General features: G+C 45.5%; 1 protein-coding gene across 6 annotated transcripts in view; it reads right to left on the reverse strand.

Moving 5' to 3' along the window:
* tjp1b (tight junction protein 1b) overlaps positions 1-24,228 on the reverse strand; it is a 50,966-nt gene that overhangs the window by 3,730 nt on the left and 23,008 nt on the right. For 3 of the 6 annotated variants that reach the window (XM_079346290.1, XM_079346291.1, XM_079346287.1), the window contains exons 3-26: positions 14,565-14,621; positions 13,977-14,101; positions 13,759-13,861; positions 13,266-13,581; positions 12,837-12,940; positions 12,093-12,261; positions 11,832-11,976; positions 8,890-9,023; positions 8,201-8,306; positions 7,745-7,895; positions 7,048-7,156; positions 6,735-6,954; positions 6,313-6,497; positions 6,126-6,221; positions 5,938-6,020; positions 5,260-5,470; positions 5,072-5,172; positions 4,624-4,974; positions 4,064-4,297; positions 2,178-3,032; positions 1,692-1,783; positions 1,069-1,284; positions 838-974; positions 61-532 (exon numbers count right to left, since the gene is read on the reverse strand). In XM_079346290.1, coding sequence (XP_079202416.1) covers positions 61-532; positions 838-974; positions 1,069-1,284; positions 1,692-1,783; positions 2,178-3,032; positions 4,064-4,297; positions 4,624-4,974; positions 5,072-5,172; positions 5,260-5,470; positions 5,938-6,020; positions 6,126-6,221; positions 6,313-6,497; positions 6,735-6,954; positions 7,048-7,156; positions 7,745-7,895; positions 8,201-8,306; positions 8,890-9,023; positions 11,832-11,976; positions 12,093-12,261; positions 12,837-12,940; positions 13,266-13,581; positions 13,759-13,861; positions 13,977-14,101; positions 14,565-14,621 — 4,772 coding nt within the window. Of the gene's footprint in view, positions 1-60; positions 533-837; positions 975-1,068; positions 1,285-1,691; positions 1,784-2,177; positions 3,033-4,063; positions 4,298-4,623; positions 4,975-5,071; positions 5,173-5,259; positions 5,471-5,937; positions 6,021-6,125; positions 6,222-6,312; positions 6,498-6,734; positions 6,955-7,047; positions 7,157-7,744; positions 7,896-8,200; positions 8,307-8,889; positions 9,024-11,831; positions 11,977-12,092; positions 12,262-12,836; positions 12,944-13,265; positions 13,582-13,758; positions 13,862-13,976; positions 14,102-14,564; positions 14,622-20,323; positions 20,794-24,228 lie in introns of those variants that run through there. The other 3 variants (XM_079346286.1, XM_079346288.1, XM_079346289.1) reach the window with 2 other exon arrangements.

Genomic DNA, 24,228 nt, shown 5'->3' on the forward strand with positions numbered 1-24,228 from the left:
GCAGAGTAAAGCACAGCAGAGGACACGGGGCGGGGGGGGGGGGGGGGGGGGGGCTCTTACCTCACAGGGATGGCCTTGGGGATGGCGTTGATGTTATTGTGCTGGTATTTGGACCTATTGTCCATGGTTCTAGTGAAGGTGTCCAGGCCGCTGTCGTGATCCAAGGGCTGAGGGGACAGCTGAGGCTTTCCCCCGATGTTGCTCACCACACCGGCCTTACCGAGGAGGTCCGCCTTGACCTGTGTGTCGTTGGGCAGCAGGTTGTGGTTGAACTTGGGGCTCTCAAACTTGCGCTCAAAAGGCCGGGCTGAGCTCGTGTACGGCTTGGGGACGTAGCGGTTGTAGCTGGTTGGAGCTGGAGCGCCCAGCGTCTTCGGGGGTGCTGTATCAGTGCCGTTGACTGGAGGTTTATCTAGGGGTCCTCTTGGGGGCAAGTAGCCCCCTGGTGTTGGTTCGTCCCTGCTGGGCGGCCTGAGAGCTGCCAGCTCAGGTTTAGGATTGGGTGAGGTCAACGGCTCAGGTATGGAGTTCACTGGAAATATAAAGGAGGGAACAATGACTCAAACAACTAAATCTTAAAAAGTTAACCCAAAAAGGTAGTTTTCATTCAAAATAATTTTTAGATTTGGTCATTTACCGAAGTGTTTTAAAGAACATTTTTCACTCTTTTTTTAATTTTATACAACAAAAAACTTCACAAATTATTGAAGAATGATGTGCAGATTATAATTTAAGTTGTGAACCCATGCAGCCTTAACACAGGGGCACATGATTACATCTTCAAACTCGCACGTTCATGAAGTTTGAGAGTAAGAAAGGTCGAGTGTTGCTGCTCACCGTCACCGGGGCTGAGCTTGGGCAGTGTGCTGGGTGGAATGGCGGACACAGGGGGCCCGTACTGTGCAGATGGGCTGATTTGGGGCAGAGGTTCATACCTCTTCTCGACTGGACTCACCTTCTCTACAGACTCAACCCTGCACACAAAACAACACAATGTAATTCAAACACTGAGGATTCTTCAATGTGGCGCTCAAGGCAGGGCTGCAGCCAGGAGCCGTGTTGTTGTACCTGTTGTATGGGTAGGACAGTTGGGCTGGTTTGGGCAGATCGTGGAAGCGGTTGATGCCAGGCGGGGGTTGGCCCATAGCCTTGCTGTCGAAGCTGCGGCGATCAAAGTAGGACAACTGTTTCCTGTAGTACTCCTCATCCTCATCAGGGTCGTAGTGGTTTGAACGACCTGGATCATCCAGGGCTTTAGGGTGGGGCTTCTGTGGCTCAGGGGCCCTGCAGAGGAGGCAAAAGAAAAGCATGTTAAAGAGCTGCAGAGATTCGAACAGGCCGGACAATAAACAGTCTGAAAGCAGTTGGAAAATGTCTTGTTAGATTTTGGTTTTGAGAGCGTCTTTATTTTTACTGTGAAGTATGTGTGAACACAATCTGGACTTTCAAGACAAGCTGAGAATCAGGTGCTGCACTGAGGCTTCAAGCAGAACAGGTTTTTGTCACAGAAACTTGGCTTCTGCAAGTCTTCTCACAACATCGGAGCCACGCCTGCAGAAAAGGGACTCGTGTCCACTAGGTGGAGCTGCAACAACAATTAAATTCACTCCAAGATGCCTTTGCAAGGATCACTGAGTCGTCCTTCACCCACCAAGACTGCACCCGGTGTTGCTGTGAAGTGGACTACATACCTATAGGAGGACTTCTCCTGTTCCAGGTTGCTTAGGGAATTGGCCTTGAGCACTGGGCCAGGTGCACTCGCAGGTTTAGGAACATCTGCAGGCTGAAAGGCAAAGAGAGCGTGTTTAGTGCGTCTTGCATTCTATCTAGATTTGGCTTCACATGAGTGGATTGCATTCACCTTGATATCTGGTACCAAGCAACACGACTCACGGGCCAAACAATTCTTTTTTTGTCATTTTTTACTGATGGCTTTGCAGTTTGGAAAAACACAATCTTGCCTCTTTAGGTTTTTGCTGGTTATCTAGAAATGCTTGAAACAACTCATTTTAAAGTCCAGACTGAGCTTTTATATGAAGAGTTTGTTGTCGAGATAATAGTAAGATATTTCTTTACCTCCTAATACAAAGAATATCACTTGTGGCAAAAGAAAGAATACATTAAGACGTATGTGGCACTTTGAGCTGACACCTGCACGCCTCTGTTGAGAATCTTACCCTGAGGGCCGGCGACTCTCCCTCTTTAGCCCTGTCCATAGAAACAGATCGTTTGTTCTCAAACATCTTGACTCTGTTGAGCACCGACTGCGGTTTCATGGCCGGGTCGTCGTCCGGGTCTTCCCGGGGCGGAGGAGGGAAGGGTTTGGAGCCTGGAGTGGTAGCTGGCTCACCCGGTGAGGGCAGGGTCTCTGGAGGGGGAATGGTGGGATCAGAGTTCATCATAGACTCGTGCATTCCCGGCTTGTAGCCTCGCGTCTGTGGCCCGGGCATGTAGGTGGGCCTGAGACCAGAGTCCACGTAATACTGCTTTGGAGGCTCCGGAGAGCGAGGTGAATTAATCGGGAAGCCATGAGATTCTGCCTCATAAGGGGAGCGAGCATCGTAGGTAGCTGGTGGTGGTGGTGGTGGGGGCTCATCGTAACGAATCGGCCCGGGTTTACTGTGGCGTGGTCTGCCGTCGTAGCCAACTGGTGGGGCCTCGTCATAGCGTGGCTGAGGAGGGCTGTAGTCCCTCCCTGGTCCGTCATCGTAGGGGGACCGGGGGTTGTAGCCCATAGGTTGCTGGTGGCCCTGCTGGTACCCTGCTGGCTGGGAGGACGAGGTCTGTTGGTCGTAGGGGGGCCACTGTTCGCTGTAATGAGGCACACGGTTGTCGTAGTGCAGGTGAGAGTCAGTGTTGTGAGGCTTTGGTTCTGTGTAGCCGCCTCCATCGTATCCGTAAGGCGGGTGGTCGTATTCGCGGTATGGCTGTTTGTCCTGGTACGGCGGCTGGTGAGTGTAGCTCAGAGACTGCTTCAGGCCGTGGTTGATTCGCACAGGGTCCTCCATGTTATACAGATCTTTCTTGTACATCTGTTAGGAAATAAGATGGATGAGTACATTTACTTAATCCTGACCGTTCAACTACCACACGTTTGATGAACAGAAAGCAGTCAGGAAAAAGGAATTCAAAACACCAGATTAAGAGAAACTTGCAGATTAAATCCAATTCTGGGAAATCAACTGAAACCTCACAGAACTCAACATGTAAAACATTGACCAAATCATTGAAAATAATCCTTTAACCATTTCAAAAAGAGATACTTTAAGTGCAAATACACAGGCAAGTCCTCGTCCATTAATCAAACAGTTCTGAATGCCTGTTTGACAAGATGCCTTTCAAGAATGATCATTAAGAAAAAAAGAAGGGTTTTCATGTTAACACGTTTTATAAATGGTGCGCTAAAAAGCAATTTGCACATTTCTGAAAGGCTTCATTTCAAACATATGATGTGTAGCCTGTAGACAGCAAAGTGAGTTTGTTATCTGTATGGAAATAGGTTGGTTTGTTGGCATCTACTCAGGACATAAGTGCTAAACAAAAGACACAATGCAGTGTGCTGCTAAGTTGTTTTTTTTCCCGATCATTACAAAGAATACTGTCTGCAGGTTAGCTTTCATCATGCAACCAACATTCAGTTTGCATCTAATGCAATGTCAAACTACTGGCACTACAACAGACGACACTTCTACCACTATGATGCCACTGTAGGTGCTACAGTTGTTTATCTACAGAAGAGTTTAAGCTGAAAGGAACCCAAAACCATTAGGAGCCATGCAAAGGAAGTAAAGGCAACAATTAGGGCTGGTTGTGGATGTCTTCACCCAGTTCAAAGACTCAGATGTACCAGTCCCTCTGGTCTCCCAGCCCACTGTGGTGCATGTGGACGAGTCTGTCGCACATTTTCTCTGGGAGTCAGAGGCACACAGTGGGCTCAGTGAGTCACACAGTGTGGGCATGTCATGCAGAGAGCGAGTGGAAAGCATGTGCGAGAAGAACAGGCAGTTAAAACAGCAGGCTGGGGCCCAGGCCCGGTCCGAGTGGCTGGTGAAACAGCGGGTACCTTTGGTTCTGGACCGGGCAGTCCAGACGGGTGGGTTTCGTGTGGTGGTGGTAGTAGGGGCTGAATAAGCTCAGGGGCAGGGCTGGGGCTGCTAAGTGAGTCAGCCTGAGAAACTGCGGCTGCAGCAGGCGGCTCCTCTAGGTGCATACCCTCTAGCTGTACGGGCTGCTCAACAGCAGGGGGCGCTACCGCCGGTGGAGGCAAGGAGAGCATGGGCAGAGCAGCCTCATCTTGCTGTGAAGTATTGTTAAGAGACATTTATGACACAGCCTGCCAAGGGCACATAAAGTACAGCTTACCCCAACACCAAGGTCTCCTTCCTTACACTGAAGCAGTTTAACACCAGAGCCAGAGAAGACACTCGCAAACACACCATGTTGTTGGAATAAGTAACATACCAGTAGCTTCTAAAACATGTTTATCACTTAGCGATGGACAATTTATCTGAACAAAGACACAACACTGAACACAAAAGAGTTACTCTTCTGCAGTCATATCCTGCTAAACACATACATCCGTCTCTGACAGGCACAGCCTGCAGAGCCGGGTATAAATTGTACCTGTTGTGGGGCGGCCATCTTGAAAGTAGCGGGGTCTATGCGACTTGCTGGGTCGGCCTGCACAGGATGCTGGTATCCAGAGTAACCGGGGGTGTCCTGAATTACAGGCGGGTCTTCTCGCACGGGCTCAGAAGAGCGTGTGATGGCAGGCTCTGTGGGCAGACCCACCTCGTCGTTCAAAGTCTCATCTAGTTCCTGGTCTGTGTACGCTCCGCCCTCCGTGTCCGTGTCCTCGTAATCTGAAGTGTGGCGGCTGTCCGTGCTGTACATGGAGTATTCACTTCCCGGCGCAGACAGGTAGGACAGGCGGTCGTCATGGATATCCAAGTCATCCTCTGTAGTGCCGTCCGCCTAAGTAGAGCAGAAGAAGCATCACGTTGCTCAGTCGGACTTAAAAGGACTCAAAATAATGTTCAGTGAAATGGAATCAAACAGGCCAGACTCTCACCTTCCCCTCGGACACCCACACCAGCTGGTTCTGCTGCTGCTGTGTAGTTTCTTTCAGAGCTCCGTACCAGCCATCGTTCATATTGTTCAAATTGATGGTAGCTACAAAATGGATATGTTTTCACAATCACTTCATCAAAAGGAAAACGAGTTTCATTGACTTTGTTTTAACCCTTTCCACCCACTCACTCGTGAACAGGTGGTGATTGTTCTTCCTCAGTTTGATGGCTCTCTCATAGAGCTTCCTGGCGCTCTTCCTGGACTCTGGACACAGTCTGGTCCTCATGTTCTTCACACCCTGCTTATTATCAGGATTTAGGAATACTACAATGGGGTACCACTGAGCGTAGTTCAGCCTGTCCACAGCATTCGGGGTGATGTCCAGCACAGCATGTTTGTCCTTCATGAGACAAAGACAGCAAAGGGTTCAAATATATCCGAACCTTACACACAATGCTCAGAACTGAAATGGTGAACAAGACGTCAAAGTTTCCCTTTACTTGGAACGAATGACAAAAAGAGACTTAATGAGCTGCTCCCATTGGACGCATTGAAGAGGGAGTTAAATGACACATCCGGCTGTAAATGTTCTGCCTGATGTATTTTGGGGTTTGGGTAATGTTTTTGCGGTTTAAATGTTATTTTGTGTCTTTTAATGTTTTATACAGTTGCATCTTGGATGTACAGATCAGCTGCTTATTGTCTGTCAGACACTGTGTCCACTCTATTCTCTTGGCCAGATCACACTTTAAAAAGAGATTTTAAATCCCAGCAAGTCTTTTTTTTTTTTTTTTTTGGATGAAATAAAAGTTCAACTAAATAATTAAATAAATAAACAAACTGTATTTGATAAAAAGAGATCCTCACTCTGTCAATGATCTGCTTGATAGTGTGAAGACGAATGATTCCTGAACTCCGCTGGTCTGTTCCTGCATCTCTTGGTTCGCTTTCTGCAAATCAAAAGATTTGAGATTTAGGTAGAAAAACACTGAACAACAAGTTTTTCTTGTCAGAGGTTTTAATTCCTTACAGAATGAGGCATAAGGAAAACATACTTGCAAGCTCATACAGTTCTGGCTCTTCTCTGGCGAGTTTTTCTCGTGCTACATCAGCGATTGGCCCGAATATCACCACAGGTCTCAGGAATCCAGCTGCACAAACACACACACAACATTTTGAGAATACAGCCGTTGTGTCACAGTTACATACAGACATAAATGAAAACATGGTCCGACTCGTCACCTTCTCTTAGAACAACTCTCTCATAAGCTGGGAACTTTGTTTGAACCGGCTGAGAAGAGAGGTCCTCTCTGCTTTTCCTCAGGTTCCGCTTTGAGCTTCGAAGACCACGAAACCTCCAGAAATCGGCTCTGTCACCCCCTGCTGTTTTGGGGAGAGTGTATTGCACACTGGAGAGCTGCTCGGCTCTGTTGATGAACGGCAGAAGGACAGGGACAGTTCTTGTTGTAACACTGGCTAATGGAGGTGTCATAAACTTGGCACAGCTAACCAAAACACTGCCAATGTCTGAGGACACTACACAAGAATGAAACTGACAACAAATGTAATGCACGTGTTGGAGCTGACTGTTATCAATCTAAAATGTGTTGTGTTTAGACAGATTCCGGTGGTAGCAGCACACGTGTGTTGGGGTGTGTGGTCACCTGTTTTTGTTGGGGATTATGCCCCTCTCCACCTCTTGGTGGTTCTTGCCGATGCGTATGGCCAGCCAGGATCCCAGCTTCCCATTGTAGAGGGTGTCGACCACACGGAAGACTTCCCCTTTGTTAAAGCTTAACCCATACGGAGATTCCTTCTCGTACTCAAAGTGTGTCCGAATGTAGAAAGAGTCTCCAACATCAGACTCCACTATCCGCCGATACACTGAGCAGAAAAGAGCGACGAGTCACAAACACCCGGACGTGTTCAGTCATTCAGATGTGTCTCCTTTCTCCTCTCCTTACTCACTTCACTTACCATCTTTCTTCTTCTGGGCCAGAATGGTGACCTCCTCACCCTTAGGAAGGTCCAGGAGGAACAGCACAGCCTCCTCTCGGATTATGTTTGCAAAATCTACATTATTTACCTGTAATATTTGGAACAAAGGGGTCACTGATTCATATTCTCTTAAAGGGCAATGAAGAAAAGTGAAGGAGATGCTTTTGTTATTCAGAGACTATGCGACATAAAGTGTTTATCTCTATTTAGATTAAGGTTTGCATAACTCTTCCTGTTCTTAGTATTGCCTGGGTAACAGCACTGCAAGAACTCAAACTAGGAGGAGGAGGAACAAACAGAGAGAGATATATGGCTTAGAGGAAATGGGACAAACACAGCGAGAGGAAATGTTGTTTTTTAGTGTGTGTGTTCCCTCAAGGCCTTTACTAAGAGACCGGCCTGGAGGTACAAGAATTTTAGAGCAGGCAGTGAGTAAAAGCATCAATAAAAAGGGTGAAACTTGAGGACACATAAACATGGCTTTTTACAGACACTATCAGGTACCCGTTGTTAAAACTAGAAGAGGGAAAAAAAGATTATGTTATCCTACAAAATAAAAGCTCAAAGGTCAAAAATAAATAAATAAATAAATAAAAAAATCATTCTTGAACACCTTCAACAGAACAGCAACCGCTTGCTTTCAGCTGTCAGGTGTTAAAAAAAGAAGGCATCTCACCCTGAGAATTTGGTCGCCCTCCTCCAGACCCTCCTTAGCAGCTGGGCTGTCCTCCAGCACTCCTGCTACAAAGATGCCCACGTCATTCCCCCCAGCCAGCCGCAGGCCCACACTCTCCCCCTTCTTGAACTTCACGAGCTTCATGCTTGGCCTGAGGACAGAGAATAAAGACGACAGTTTTGCCAAGTTCTCACTGACTCGGATGGTGGATATTGTTGTTGCTAAAGAAAAAAAAAAGAGTTTACAGTTTGTCTCGGTAAAACACACCGATCGTTGTGAATATTATCATTTCAGTTGCTTCAATCAACTTGCCAATGAGAAAGTGAGAGTCAACAAAAGATCATTAACATGTACGTCTTAAAGCAGCAGGAATGACCTGCTTTATGAACATATCCCTCCAATGTGCAACAAGACTTGAATATGTAATGCTAACACCTGCTGTACTGTCAACATTACCGTAGGATGCTGTCATCATGGGCAGCGCTTGGAGCCGGGGCATCAGAGGGACTGACTGGCAGGTCTACATCTGGCTGTCCAGGCTGAGCGTACACCGGCTTGGGTTCTGAAGCAAAAACACACAAACATGAACAGAATGTGTTTGAAAACAAAGTCAACTGCCTTAAAAACTGTCACAACTTAACAATACTGCAGACTCATGTGTTTGACTGAGACACCAAGAGCAGAGTATTATCCCACAGACGGTTGAACACACACACACACACACACACACACACACTCAAGGCACAGAGTGTCCCGAGCACGGAGGTCAAAGAGAAAGGCAGCAGAGTGCTGCAGGCTGGGGAGGAACGTCAGACTCCATCAACTCAATACGGTTTATTTTCACTTGGCTTCAGGCGAACTCAGCCAGGCTCAGCGGGCGTCTGGATCCAACTTTGTTTACAGTTATGCTTTGAAAAAGGGTGAAAAACAACTGGTTCAAAGAGCATTTGATTGTACGGTCATCAAGCCGTGTAATGTGTTGCTGCTTATTAAAAGCAGGGAACCCCCTCATACTGTAAAGTGCCAAAAAACACAAAGAACAGGTCTACAAAACAGTCTCTGTCTTGAGTTCTGAGTTCGTAACAATCAGTCATACAGACACACATAATACTCCTGTATAAAGTCGGACTATTGTCTCTCTGAACCTGGAAGCGGCGGGAGTGGTTTCTCCTCTCGAGCAGCCGCGGACTCCTTCGGTTTGGGCAGAGGAACCTCCTCTGCCAGCTTGGCTGGTGTTGAAGCCGGCTTCGACATCCGTTCATCATCACGACTCCGGTGACTGCGGACAAAAGGAGATGTTTTTGTCAAACTTACCTTTTAATTATAAAAGCGTTTATTCTGGAGATGTTTAGCTGGAAGGCAAGCAGAGGGCTCTAAGGCTACAATAACTTGACAACACGCACTACTACAAAGTCCTTCCACCACTTATTTAAAAACTTAAGACTGTTGGAAGTTTGTACCACAGAGGCCGGATGAAGAGAAAAAGGGAAAAAAAAACAGCTGGAAACTTTGAGGATAAAATAAGTCTTCAAGGTTCCTTTGTCTTTTTTGTTTTATTTTTAGAGCTGCTTATGCAAGGTGTCAGAGTGCATTCTGTCCTCCAGGTTCATTACATTCCTGTTAAGCTCATCAAATGCACACCTGAAAATATCTAATTGTTTACAGGACTGCTCCTGAAATGTTCCTGACCTGGCTGTTAGCACCTCACAGCCCCTTTGTGACATGAGGGGTGGCAGGGGCTCTTCTGAGGCAAGATGTGGTGAAAAAACTCAACACAACACGGAAGTAGTGGACGAAGCAACAGAGTCAGCAGTCAACTATATGATGCTTTAATAAGAATATATTCTTATATCCGTTTAACCACTGCTACGTGTGGTTAAACGGAAACACAATATGAAGAAAAGAGCGAGGAAGGACAAAACACGTAACGCTGCCGTTTAAATCAGGTGCATGGAGATCGGAGCAGTCGGGTGCATATAGTCTACGATCGTGCACCAATCACAGGATTCAAACGCCACCACCCTTCTCTGGCTGACATCCTGCTGCGGTGTCACATCATCTCACTCAAACCTGCAGCTGTCTGTTCACACATGCAGCTCCCTCTGCAAATATCAGGAGTTTTCCTTACAAAGTGAACTGACAGTTACCCTGGCCAATTAAAAGGATTTTTTGGTAAATTTTTTCCTTGGCTTTGAGAACAGCAGGGATTCCAGACAGAGCTTCAAAGGAGAGGTGAGCAAATCTTGCGTGTCAGTGGTACGACTCCAACCTCCTGGTCACGTGGCTGTGCACTGGCACAACTTTAGTGGCAGAAAGCTTCCTTCTCAGGCTGAGTGGCCAAGTACCAACAAAGGAGCCCGTTTGAACTGGCTGCAGATGAACACACTTCTTTTTCAAGCCATGCTGGAGGAGATCCTTTTCAAAACTGCCAACTTCCTCATCTGAGAGAACGGGTCAGAGGTCACAGATCAGGGTCAGAGGAACAATTGAATCCTGTCACAGCATCTCCTTCCTGCTTTCTATATCGCTCAAAAATGTTGCCTGGATGTGTTGTTAATGTTCGCTGTCGGCGTCCTAACATATTCACACTTATCTGTCAGTGCTGGTTAAAAGGTTTTTTTCTACAGTAATAACAAAGCAAAAATCAAGCCGGGCATAGATACCGAAAGTGATAAAATCGTATCAAAGCTTGGCAACATGTAAAATGAGAGTCAGCTGACACTGATCTCTGGTGACAGCCTGATGTTCCTTCAGTGTCAGAGCCGTATTGTCCCCGTGCCAAACATGCGGTCTGCCCACCAAAACATTCAAGAGGCACAGGGATCCTGTGATCCTTCATAGGACTGGCACCTCAAGTCAAAACAAGATACGTCACTGAATAATTAATGTTGTATAAAGTAGCTTCAGCAGTATTTCAAAGCGTATATACAGCTGCTATAAAAAAAACCCGCTGATTTACTAAAAGATTGAATATTTGTTTTGCTGCAGAAACGGACTGTGTTCAAGTTTTAGCTCTAAGACCTAAACCTACTTTTCTATCAATCTACACCAGATCTATTCTTGATTTACAAACACTTCTAACTAGTCACGCTAGGTAAAAACTTACGGTATTCTCCAGCTGTTGAAGAATAAAAGGAATAAAAGAGGCGGACAAATCAAACATTTGATGACTAACACTTAGAGCACTTTACATAGACAAAGGAGTGAATTAACCGTTTCCAAAGACGCTCCAAAAGTGAACCATTACGATGTGTTTAACATTCCCTTAAAAATTTAAAAATCACACTTTTTAAGAGTAATCTTTGTAAAGATGTTGGAGTATGACTCATGCAGTTTTCTTAGTTCTTTATATTGTGTGTTTTTGTTTTCAAAGCGCTTCGATCAGACTGACAGAAGACACGCGTGCTGGGTACTGAAGAGCACTTTGACCCGGTTTGTCTCTTCCTGCAGCTTAACAGTGGACTCGTGTTACTCTCAGGTCAATACGCGGTGTGAAAGGAGAACAACGCGGCCGCTCTATTGAGTTAAATAAAGAATTAATGAGGTACTTTAAAACAAGATTACAGGCGAGAAGTGCTGAATGGGCTGATGGCTGGTTTTAACCTACGACATAAAAATCGAAAGTCCTTCACAACCGAGACAGGAGAGAAGAACTGTTTTAATAAACTTTGACGGATGAAGCAAGATGACGACATGAGTTCAAATACATCGGTTTAAACAAGAACAGGACTTAAATCTAAGAATTCACACAGCAGTTATTAATTAATCTGCTGATTAGGTTCCATGAAAACAGCATGTTTTAAATAAAAGGCTGACAGGAAACACCACAAACAACTTGTTATAATAACGAAGAAGCCGTCGACGCTTAAAAAAACCCCAACATAACGATCAGCCAATGATAATGACTGACTTATTAAATACATGTTTAAGATCCAAATAAAACAAAAGTGTATTGGTCAGCTCTGGACGGCTTCTCTTTCGCATCAACGAGACCGATAAATAAGCAGATATGAAGAAGTGAAACTTCATAAATGCATATGGCAGATCTTAGTTTGTAGCTTGAAACAGAAAGGTGTCGATTCTTTACCTGCCGTTGCTGATTTGAGGGGGCGAGTGCCTGGAGTGGTCCGAGGGTTCAGATCGTCTGTCAGGAGAGCGGGAGCGGCTGCTACGATGTCTGTCGTGCGATCGATTGGAATGATCAGATGCCAGCGAATGGATATCTGAAATGTCTGTACAAAAGAAGAGCATCTGTTCAGAGAGTGTCGCCTGAAATACAGAGCGACATGTCAGGCTCCTCGAGCCGCGCCCCGTCTCGGCTGACTCCAACACTTAACACCGCTCTCACCGTCTCTGTCAGAGGCGTTAGCTGAAGGAATGCTGTCATCGAGGTCAGGGATATTCAGGAGGGTCGCCCTGTCGTCCCTCTGAACCACCATTTTTAGCTTGCCCTTTGACCTTTCTATCAGCTTCTTGGCGTCTATCAAGGAGAGATTCTCTGTCACCGTGCCATTGATCTGCGAGAAACAGTGGAAGAAGCCATTTATCATTACACACGACAGCCAAAGAATCAACACTGAAGAGTGAGAGAAAGCAAAGAAAGAGTCACTTCGGAGCAGTGTGAAGTTGTCAGATGAGACGTTATGCACGTTTTTCTCTGAAGCACGAGATCAGGTGACAAATAACAGCAAAACAGATTCTGTTTGTCAGAGTCAAATCTATTTGCAAAGCTTTGAGAGGCAGCCAGACAAGACGGGAAAAGTCAACATTCAGAATGGAACCAACAGTATTCGTTTAAATAAATGTTGACTTTTATTTCTTTGACCATTTGACTGTATTTTTGTGAAATTAAAAAAAAAGTAACGTAAGACGTGAGAAAAGTTGCTGTCATGTGCTTAAAAAATATAAAATAAGAGAGTATCAGACAAAAAAACCTGAGGGGCTTCTTCAGCAAAATTCCCCTAATAACAGTTCGTCTCTTCTTCTCAGTCATTTATTTATTTTTTTTAAATCTTAAATTTAGTTTGGTTTATGGTAAATATTTGATGACATATCAAATGTCCCCCAGGCCACTTTCCCCTCCTCCCCTCACCTTCAGTACAACATCTCCTTCCTGGATGTTGCCATCCCTGGCTGCCAGGCTCTCGGGGGAAATGTCCTTGACGAAGATGTGGCTGGCCAGGCGCAGGCCATATTCTGCTTACAAAGTGAACGACAGCAACAAAGAGCATGTTAGCACAGAGTTCACATGACCACTCCGCATTGAGCGCTCTCAGCTGCTGCTCCCGCTGGGATTAACGGTACTGATTAAAGAAGATTAATTGCTCTTTTACTTAGATTTACTTGAGTTGACTTGGATTTTGCTGTTGCTGGCGAGTTTGGTTTACTCTGGCAGCCGACCAATGCTGATTTGGAGGTCTTATTCTAAAAGGGCCGGCTGTCTCGTTATTGTTGTTTGGTCAATGAGATTTCCTGGATTACTTTCTTGCCTCCTTGTTATCCCCGACTTTTTGAGGCTCACCTTCATTTTTGCGAGATTTGACGAGCGTGACCTTGGCGGGACGTGGGGGCAGGTTGTGTGAGCGGCGGTCGGAGCGAGGGGAGAGGCTCCTCTCCCGCGACCCGCTGCGTTCGCGTTCCCTGTCCCTTCGGCCGCTGCTCCGACCGCTTCGTCTGCCCATAGCCCCTCCCACCCCACTGTAAGCACCGCTGCGTCCGCTCCTCGTCTCGTATATTTCCTCATCATAGCTGTCCTCCTCCTCGTCATGCTCGGACATGGTTTCCCGTTCCCCCAGGCGGCCCATGGGAACGTGCACCTTCCTCTTCCTTCTGATTGTCTGGTTAGAGTTAAAAAAAAAAAAAAAAAAAAAAGTTTGAGTGGAGGGGAAAAGCCTGTCAATTATTGAGGTGATCTAAAACTTCTTAAACTTGACATCACTGTGGAGCTCTGGATTTCAGATTTTCAAATACTGACAGGCTGAAGCAGGATTTTATAATGCAATGTTCAAACTCACAATTTTGGCAATTTTCCCACTTTTTCGAAGCTGCTGCACTGCATACGCATGCTCCACATTGTCCATGGAGACAGCATTGACCATAACCACTCTGTCATTTTCCCTGAGGAGGGGACACAGAGATAAGAGACATGCTGGAGTCTTTCTGGAGCAGCTAGGGTAACATAACACCAATAACCATCTGCACATATTGGGAAAAATGAATAAATAAATCTTACTGCAGCAAGCCTTCAGCGGGGCCTCCTTTCAGGACATCTGAGATGACAATGGAGGTCTCGCCGCTCTGAAAATGAGGGTTATCCCGACCTCCTGATATGGCTATCCCAAAGCCAAACCCTGGTGCCTGCACACAGAGAAAAAAAAAAAAGATTAAGACGCCCACCAACCAAAACACTGAACATGACATAAAAGGTTTGGATTCAGAGTTTGTAAATCTGACAAAATGATTACAAGAGCCATGTACTGTACATCCAACTATTAATAACTGTCAGAAAAGACATCAGCTAACAGCTCACACAGCTTCTTTTCTGTTCATCAGATGCTAGAAAACATTGTTGTTTCTGCAGGTTATTTAAGCTCCAAAGAAGAGCACTGTGATGACTCCTCTGTTCTTTCTCCACCTGCATCTGAGTGCACAGTTAGCACACCTACATGATGAGATCATTAAGATGGGGGGGGGGGGGGGGGGGGGGAGACGCAGAGACGGGGGTGGGAGAGAAGACAGCAGAACATGCGAGGTGGAGAGATGGAGACGAGGACAAAGCACCGATTTAAAGAGCATCCGAGGGAGGAGAAGAGAAACCTACCCTGTGTAGTGTTACTGTGTGCTGTTCCCAAATGACAGTCTCCTCCATCGCTGCGCTCTGAAAGACAGAGAGATAGGGTACAGTGTGATTAACACCAGCGAGACGACAGATAGAGATCTAAAGAGGCTGAAGAAGGCCACAGAGTCTTGTGACAAAAAAAAAAAAGGGACACGCACAAGAATCAGTCAGCAGAAGAGTTGCATGTTCTGCTAAAGTGTCCTTGAGGACAACAGGAAAACGCCCTTGTTAAAAGTCACTTCACATCTTCAGGGCAAAAGAAAATAAATCTACAGAACAGTCATGCTGGGCCGAGACGTTGTTACTGCTGAAAGGGCAACGATAAGCCCAAAAACAAAGCAAAAAACCTGCAAAATGTGTTTTTTTAACAGATCGTGTCAACTGAATTGGCTGATTAAAAGAGACAATCATTCCTGTTTAGTTGGATTCAGTGGTTTCCTGTAATGTATCTACGCTCAATGCAGAGGTAACAAAAGGAAAAATAATCGAGTGTCGAGAATCACGGCTGTAACAACGCAGAGTCGTCTTGCTCGTAGAATAGAAACACAGCGCTGCAGACATCTATCCAGAGATGTGAATTTAACCATCTGAAAATCTGCCCTAGGGTCCATCTTCTGCTTGTTTTTGGATGAATAACGTGGACGGTAAGAGCTCCAGCATACATACATATGATTGCCTTCTTAAAGTGCACGCTGGCGGTTAGGCGAGATAGGCCATAGCCAGCAGGAGGTTTGTGAGGGACACACTGCACCGTCAGTTTAAACGACAGAGAACAGAAGGCACACAGTGAAAGCAGTCAGTCAGAAATAAGAAAAACAGTCAACAACTTGAAAACATGTAACATGTAACATGTTTGTCTGAATGAACAGAAATAAGACACAAAAAGAGGGAGGAGGTGTTTCTGCACACGCACGTTTCACTGTTTACACTGTAATACTGCTGGAGTAACAGAACACGTGGAACATGTTTTACGGGGTATAATTATATGATGATTAAATCTGTGCTCAGATACAACGAGGCCACACTGACACGTTTAAAATTCAAGCACAGCCTGCATCACATTAACGAGCGCGGAGGACGAGGAGGAGTTGAAGGTCGACTCCGTCAGGTCGGCGGTGTCCTCGATGCCCGACGCCTCACTTCTTATCTTATCTCTTCTTCTATATCCTTTCACCTCCGCCACAATCTCACGACACATTAGACATTCAATGACTGCGTATATAATACTATCAGGTCCGTCCCCCTCGGAAAATTGCAACACACATCACGGCGCCTGATGCCATAACCCCCCCATTTGTCGGGTAAATTGATCCCAGGTCTGTGACCTTAATAGATGAGACGATCACACATTTCACCCTCCTGCTTTGCAGGTGATTTCTGCGACAGTTTACGGCCGCCTTGGCAGAGAGCACGTTCGGAGGAGTGATCTCATGTTGCGGCACGTTAAAATGCGGTGAGAAAAATTAATTGCAGCTTCAGTCGGACCTCGGGCTGTTGTTATAAGCACCTTATTAACAGCTCCAGGCTCTGGACTGCTTGCAAGTGTCAGCGCAGCTTCATGTTAAAGATGAGCAGGCAACACGTCGACATGACAACCCGCTAATCGCTTGGCTATCAAGTTCCAGAAAGTGATAATGATGCCTTAATGATAAATAAGCTCCGAGCGAAAATATCTACAAAAAAAATTAAACACCTTGAAGAATTTTTACAGGACACGAGGTCCACTCCACTTCGAGGCAGCAGGAAACTATTGTCCTCTCTGTCTGTGCTGCCTCCCTGGTTTCTGTTTTACCACTCGGCCCTCCTTCAACACGTTGTCTCTCCGCGTGTTGTGACCTGTCAGCCGAGTGCCGAAGGCTAGCGACTGTCTGAGACTACAAGCAGCTGAATCACTGGCCACATGTGGACCCAGACGTTCTCCGTTTGGCAGCAACAGTCACACACTTTTCAAGAAGCTTATGGCAGGACTCACACAAGGAGGGTGGAGGGGGAGACTGAAGTTTGAATAGGGGAACTCCCCTGTGGCATTTTTACACTGAATACACTGCACTTGAAGGGGGGGGGGGGACATCTGAATATTAACAAGAGTGCTGAAAACAGAGGCGGGAACTCTCACTGGAAAGTTTGCTCTTTGGGGAGGAGGATTTATGCCCCCTGTCTTCTTGATATGCACTGTGGAAACGCTGATGCAAGGAACTCTGACATATTGTCTGAATTTATAGATGGTTCCCCTCTAAACTGCAAAGTTTTAGGAGGCACTCTTTTCCAGTTGACATTCTTACTTTTCAAAAAATCACAGCGGCACAACACAAACAGTGTTACGGCCCTGCGCTGCTGCAGACACGCTGCGAGGATGACGAATGTGAAATACTTGACTGGAAAATGTGATGAGCAGACGCTTACTGTGTGTTGATCCAAAGCAAATAAATCCACATTAAATGAATGTTACACAATTTCCAAAATGGAGCAAAAGAGGAGGAATCTGACCCTAACCCAACTGGAGACCAAACAGAACCCTTTAGAGAGGGGGGGGGCTAATTTTGCATGCTCCTCTGCCATCCTGCTTCCTCCTGAAACACACACACACACACACACACACACACACACACACACACACACACACACACACACACACACACACACACACACACACACACACACACACACACACACACACACACACACACACACACACACACACACACACACACACACACACACACACACACACACACACACACACTGAAGGGATGTAATTTTGCTTTCTCCTCCTGCAGAGCTTGTTGCTCTGGTAACAGAGGGGGAACAGTGTGGTGTTGTTCAAGTGGTCTGACATTTTCAGGCCGTGTCTGAAGGTTCTTCAACTGTGGGAGGTTTAAAAAAAAAAGGAAAAAAAAGGAAAAAAAGAAGATGACTTTTTTTAGTGAAGCATTATCTGCTGGCTTTTAAGTGTGCACAGAATACAGTTTGCACTAAAATAACAAACCCTGTTAAGAGCACTACAGAACACTAAAAGTACTTGTTCTTTATCTTGGTGCTGCACTCAGAGTTAAAGACACTCGTCACAAAAGGCAAGTTAACATTACAGAGAGTCCATCAAACTCTCCACTGCTCCTGTGTACAGTTTGTTCTAACGTCGCTCCAGCAGCATCCAGCCACTGAGGACATTTGAAGAAATGTGGTGAATGTCCTTTATGGTCACTGACAACTGGTGCCAACAGAAGCTTCATGCCACAGGCCAGAGCCAGGGCTGGCAGCCGCTCCACAGCGGAGACGCACCATGTCGCATGGGTCATGCTGGGGGGGGGGGGGGGGGGGGGGATTACAATCCGGCAACTTGGGAGCCAGCTCGACATCACAGATGGACTACAACACAGATGGATTCCACAGATGAGTGGAGCGGAGACAGGAGTGGAAGTGGACAGTGTGGCGTGGAATACACGGCACACTTGTTCTGTCAATCCGCTGAGGTTTTACTCCTCGGCAGAACTGTTGAAACGTGTGTGTAAATAAACCCTCCACCGTCAGCCTGCGAAGTACTGACGACCACACGCGCGTCATTTAACTGTAAGATGGAAAAGATGATGGAAATCAATAGTTTAAACATAGTGGTTGGCGCATTAGATTTTGTTCCTTCATAATAACCATACGGTCCATAATATACAATACAAAGTAAATGATATCAAAGTATCTACAAAAACAAGACAGGATACATTATTCATGACTGATTGATCTAAGTTGGTCGTCAATCAATTATTTATATGTTAAGAAACAAATACGACAGACAAACGGTAAAAATTTCAAAATAAAAGCCCATGGCTATCAAAGGCGCCGTCCCTTTTACAAGCCTGGTGTAGCTGCATGTTTGAGCAAATGAAGGCAGGACTCTGTTAGAGGCCTCTGTGCATTTAGAGTGGATTAGATGGCCGATCAAACATGAGGGGAAGAACCGTCAACACACTTCAAAAAAAATAAAGGGAGAGACAACACGATACTACAATGTGTACCTGTGTGTGTGCGTGTGCGTGTGCGTGTGCGTGCGTGTGTGTGTGTGAAATGTGAACTGAAGTGACGGACAGGGAGGACGACTCTGCTGTGACTCGTGCCGGCTTTAAAAATGGAAATAAATGTTGAAATTATGATAAGTTGTTTTTTCCCACCTCTTGAGAAAATTGTAACACAACAGCTTGAAATAGCTTCAGAGCTTTCTAATATGTTGACACAGCTCTAAAGGTCAGCACGGCGCTCGTTAGTGATGATAAGAGCACAGCTCTGAATGAGCTGTATTATTACACAGACAGGTCTCATGAGTTATTCTCCTCTTGTTTTATTTACCCATGTCCTACATTAGCACACAGATGAATATCATTTCTGGTGCAAATGTTGCCTTTGCACATGTGCACTGCTCATGGCGAGTCTATCAGCTGGGCTGGTGAAACGCTGGAGCATCTTTGTGATTTGCTTTGTAAGCCATTCCTCAAATCAGCAGGACAGTAATCCCTTAACTCATCTGAAATGAGACAGAAAACAGCTTTGAGATTCTTTAAATCCACACAAACCAACGAAGAAGACGATCTTTGTGTCCGCTTGGCAAACAATAGTCCTTAATACACAAGTCATCACAATCCTAACCTAACATGACCCGCCAATGGGGGAGCTGAGACACTGTTTCATGCTGTATTCATTTTGGAGTTTCATTAAAATTAAAGCGTGCTGGCTCCCTGACGCTCTGCTCAGCAGAAGAAAAAAACAAAAAAAAAACAATCATATTTCTTCCACAGAGAGGACACTGAGGCAAAATGGTGGGCTGTTCAAATGACTGACTGAAAGAATAGATTTTGCGCTGTAGTACGGTTTAGGGCTGAGGCAGAACCTTATTCAATTTTGACCGCTCTGGGACCAGAGTGGCTAAAAATAGCTCTCATTAATTCTGCCGTTGTGATGCTGCAACAGAGTGATTTAAGGGAAACTTGCAGCTGCAACACCGGAGAACGTTTAATAACCTCTTGTTATATTAAATGGCACGAATTGACTGAACGAATGAAGCAATTAAGCAGAAGGAAAGGCAGCCTCCTCCTCTCTGGTGCCTGTGCTTGATGTGTTTGTAAGGCCTGGGGGGGGGGCAAAGCAAGTGGATCATTTTCTCCAAAGCCCTGACGATGTGGAGCTGTTAAAACAAGTAAAACAATGGAGGACGTTAACTGTTAATGCTGAGCCGTCCAAATGGCGATACTTACTGTTCGCAGTGATTCATCCAGCTGACGGTTCAGTTTGCTAATGTGAAAGCATTTTTACTTTGGAACTGTTTGATAAAAAAACATGATAGAGCAGCAATAAAGCTTAATGAGGCTCAAGGAAAGAAACACCTCTCTCATCTGCCTCACAAACATGAAATAAAAGCAGCAAGGACACAGACTGTCCTCAGCCCCAACAAGCAGCCGGAGACAGAAAACAACAACCGTACGAGTCTCTGCTGTGGCTGCAGGCAGTGAAGCAGCAAACAAGTAGAATAAGATGATTGATCACTACATAGATTGAAAACCGTGTGCCATGGAGTGCTGACAACTGCTAAAAGTCCCCTGCCCTGGAGAACATGTTCAAATGCTAATGAGGGCCCATAGCCTGGCCTCCTCACTGGGTCCCCTGAGAAACATGTGACATCCCACCTTCTTCCCTGAATCTTTTTTTTTTGACAAAGACTTCAGATCAAACGTGATGCAGAGAAGGTCAGAGGTACTTACATTAGTTCATCCTGGCCACTACAGAAGACGCACGCAAAAGCCTCTCCAACCTCGAGCTACTCCTCGGTAAATCCAGCAGGAGATTCCTGCGGACGCACTCCAGCAGCCTCAGTGCAGAGCAGCACAGCTCATCGCCAGGAGATTTCTCGCCTCCACCTTTCTCTCCTCTCGATGTTCTTAGCTTTTCGACAACGGAGATTATGACCACAGGTGAGGGGGGAGAGAGGGGGGGTGTTACGGAGCCCGCCTCGCAGCGACGCCCTGATGTTTCCTCTGCCCCGCGCGGGTCTGTGTGTCCTCTCCGAACATCTTTCCTCACAATGTCTCCCCTCCCTTCCAGCTCTCTCCTTACACGCTCAAGGGATCGGAGCAAATCCCCTCTAGCTTGGCAGCGATCTGTGTGGAATCTGCAGTTCCGCTACAGCATGGGACTCCTCTGTACTAGCGAACATCCATCCGCAGTGTAAACTGCTGTATCGGACTTAACCCCTGAAGTGCCGCGTTGAACCAAAGTGAGAATCTATCAGTTCTCTTTGCATAGGGGGACTATTAAAACGCCCCCTCCTCCCAAGGTCTACTGCATTACATGCATAACTTAGGCACTATCGTGTCAGTGATGAGCCCACAGAGAATTACCGACCGTCAGACACACGACATTGAAAACGACAGATGAGCACATTGCCAAAGTGGGGCTGAAGCGAGCACAAACATTCAGAGCATCTTAGAAGGACATGAGAATTAAATGTTGGGTTAAAAAGTTGAACTGAGCTCAGACGCCTTGTTACATGTGCAGCATGTAGAGAAAACACACCTGTGACAAGAGCTCGACATTCGGACCAACACACTACATATTCACGGCTAGAGCTCTCGATTTAAACGTCGACTTTGTCAGACAAGAATTATACAATATTTAAAAAGCAACAGTCCAGCTTGATGTTCTCATTCACTCATTCATAACAAATGGGATTGCCTCCAGAGTAGTTTACAACCGATCAAGCATCATTAAGAGGCTGCAGGAGAACGACACGGTCTGAAGTGTTTATGTTTGCTAAGTAAAATGCTTTCACCTCATTACTGCTGAGATCATGTCTCCAAAGATAAAAGCATGTCTTGTTGTTTATGAAGGACCGCGTTTTACTCCTCTCAGCAGCGACAGGAAGGCCGACTCGTGACTGAAGCCTGAGGCCAGCTTCTCCTTAAAACACAACTTTCCAGACGCACTGAGAGGAGAGTGGCACAAAGTCGTGAACGTCAAGAATCGGACGATTGTGGCAACAGGTCACTCACTGTGGATTCAACACTTACTGTAGCTCGTCACATCTGTGACATTTATATTGAGCAATACTGCGTTTGAACTAGGAAGCATGGCCATGTGGGTCGTGACGTCCCACCTCCAGGTCAGGATAATGATGGAGTGGGACGAGCCTGACAGACAACACGTCACCGCTGGCAACGGGGGGAGTTAAAGGGGGAGTTAAATTTACTTCCCTCAGAGCAGAACTTGAGAGTGGTGACAAATTCCACACATAGTTTGCTCTCTTCACTGAGCTCTGCCTATCAGCTTCCAAATTAATGATTTCTACGTGAACAAAAGTAAGCATGAGGAGAATCTGAGCAGCTAACCGCGGCTCCTCTGTTTTCTTTTGTAATACGCATGTCTATTTGTTTAGCACAGGTGTGATGACATTCTGCCAAATCAATAGATTCTTTATCAGAAAAAAAACTTTCCAAGCCATTTATTTATTTAAACTCCAACACTTTAACTATCAAGAATATGACCTCGCTCCCGCTCAGACAATGTTATTCATGAACTCACTCTACAGTTTCACTCAGTCGAACGAGTTCAAAATAAGGTGTATCAAAAGCACTGCTTTGCTCAAACAAACATGTCTATGTTCAACATTGAGAAGGGGGGAAGATAGTGTGTTCAGAACTATGACTTTTGTTAACTACTATTATTGCTATTATGAGATGTTGTGTTTCACTTCATGAAACTTAAGGATCACTGAGTTGAGCTTACTTGACAAAGACGTTAATGTTTAAAATATATTTTAAAAAACTCAAATCCTAAATTTGACATTTCAAATGAAGTCGTCTTACCAGCAGAAAAAAAAACTAAATCAAGTCACATTAAAAACCTGGAGAGAGAAAGTTCACTCTATTCAACACGTGGACAAAAAAAAACGTACAGACACGTTGTGATTATTTTAAAAAGGACAAAGCTGTTTTGCATAGACTTCAGAAGCTATGATTCATTATGTGCGACACCGACCTGCCAGATAACTGTTAGTTGAAAATTCCCCGACACCTTCAGGTGTGTGGCTTTAAACTTCGAGCTGTGTGTGCAGTAATAGCAGGTAGAGCGTACACACACACACACACACACACACACACACACACACACACACACACACACACACACACACACACACACACACACACACACACACACACACACACACACACACACACACACACACACACACACACACACACACACACACACACACACACACACACAGAGGTATAGTGGCTCAGTGGACGTTGAGTCGGCTCCGGGGCTCCACAGCTGGAGTCAGTGATCCGAGCGTGCTCTGAACACAAGCACGGGGGCCAATCAGCTCCTGAACTCAATCAGCCCTGTGGAAGTTATCAGCGCCCCACACAGAGCATAGAACAGGGCAGGAATGTGCTGATAAGCTGATCCACTGACCTGCACCCCGCCTCCTCTCCGTCACGGTGATTGAAATGAGGACAAGGCAGCCAATGAAAAACAGTAATGATAAGGGATGTTTCTGCGCTATAAGAAAAGGAGGTTCATGCTGAACTGTGATTGATGAGAGGTTTTGCGAGCCTCTCCATCCTGATAATTCCACAGAAGCTTTCAAACAGGGATTTACGATGGGCCTGATTTATATGAGCAAGCTTCTGTCTCACAGGAGCTATACCCATGATGCAAATGTGCCATTTGTTATTACAGAGGCTCACTGTGCTACAGGAACATGTCAGATTGTTTTAAATGGAACAAGCCTCCGCTCTGCCATGCAATGACCTTTCAATGTCCAAGGAATCTGTTCAGCTACTTCCCTAGCTCATTTCATCTTCAAACAACACCCAAAAAGTGAGGTCGAACTAAACAAAGAATAACAGAAAAAGAAAGTTCACCACCTGTGTAAAGCCAGACCCAAACTATGATGAGCTGGATAAAAGTGTGAACACAAAACCTGCTTCAGATTCATCAGTTGCTGCTTTATAAAGTTAGTAAAAACAGAGCCAAATTGAGAGGTCTGAAAGACTTGTATCTTGTGTCAATATTTCCAGCAGAACATAATAAGTAAGATGTGAGTGGACACAAAGAAGGAGAAGAGATTAAACAGGGCTACAATACCCATACTTAACCCTCCCACATAAAAAAAACAAACAGATTAGACTTTAGTTCCCTCTCTCTGCATCATTAGACCTCTAATCCCTTCAAAGAGAAACCTAAGAATATAAACTTTCATCTATTCGAAATGAATACGCCTTTTTAATATTGATTTGCATGTGCGAAGGTTTAGAAAAATCTACAAAGCTCATATATCCACCATGAGTCAACAATTTATTTTAATACAGCGGAGCAGTCTTATTCCTGTCTGTTGTGATGTAGGTTTCTTATAATAAGCGACTGGATAAGCCTCTCATTACATACAGCCTCGACAAGTACACAGCAAATAAAACAGCAGTCAGATATGACGTAAGCAGGAAAAAAAAAGAAAAAAGATGAGATACAGTTGTCCTTCCAAAACCACAATGACTCAGATGACTGCTGCTCCCATGACAGCGTAGGGCATCATGATTTACAGGCCAACATGTATGGCTGCCCTTGGGCAAATAGATATTCTCCTCGTCTCAAATCCCCTTCCACA

The sequence above is a fragment of the Symphodus melops genome (genome assembly GCF_947650265.1).
Source record: "Symphodus melops genome assembly, chromosome: 6".
In the NCBI taxonomy this organism is placed as follows: domain Eukaryota; kingdom Metazoa; phylum Chordata; class Actinopteri; order Labriformes; family Labridae; genus Symphodus; species Symphodus melops.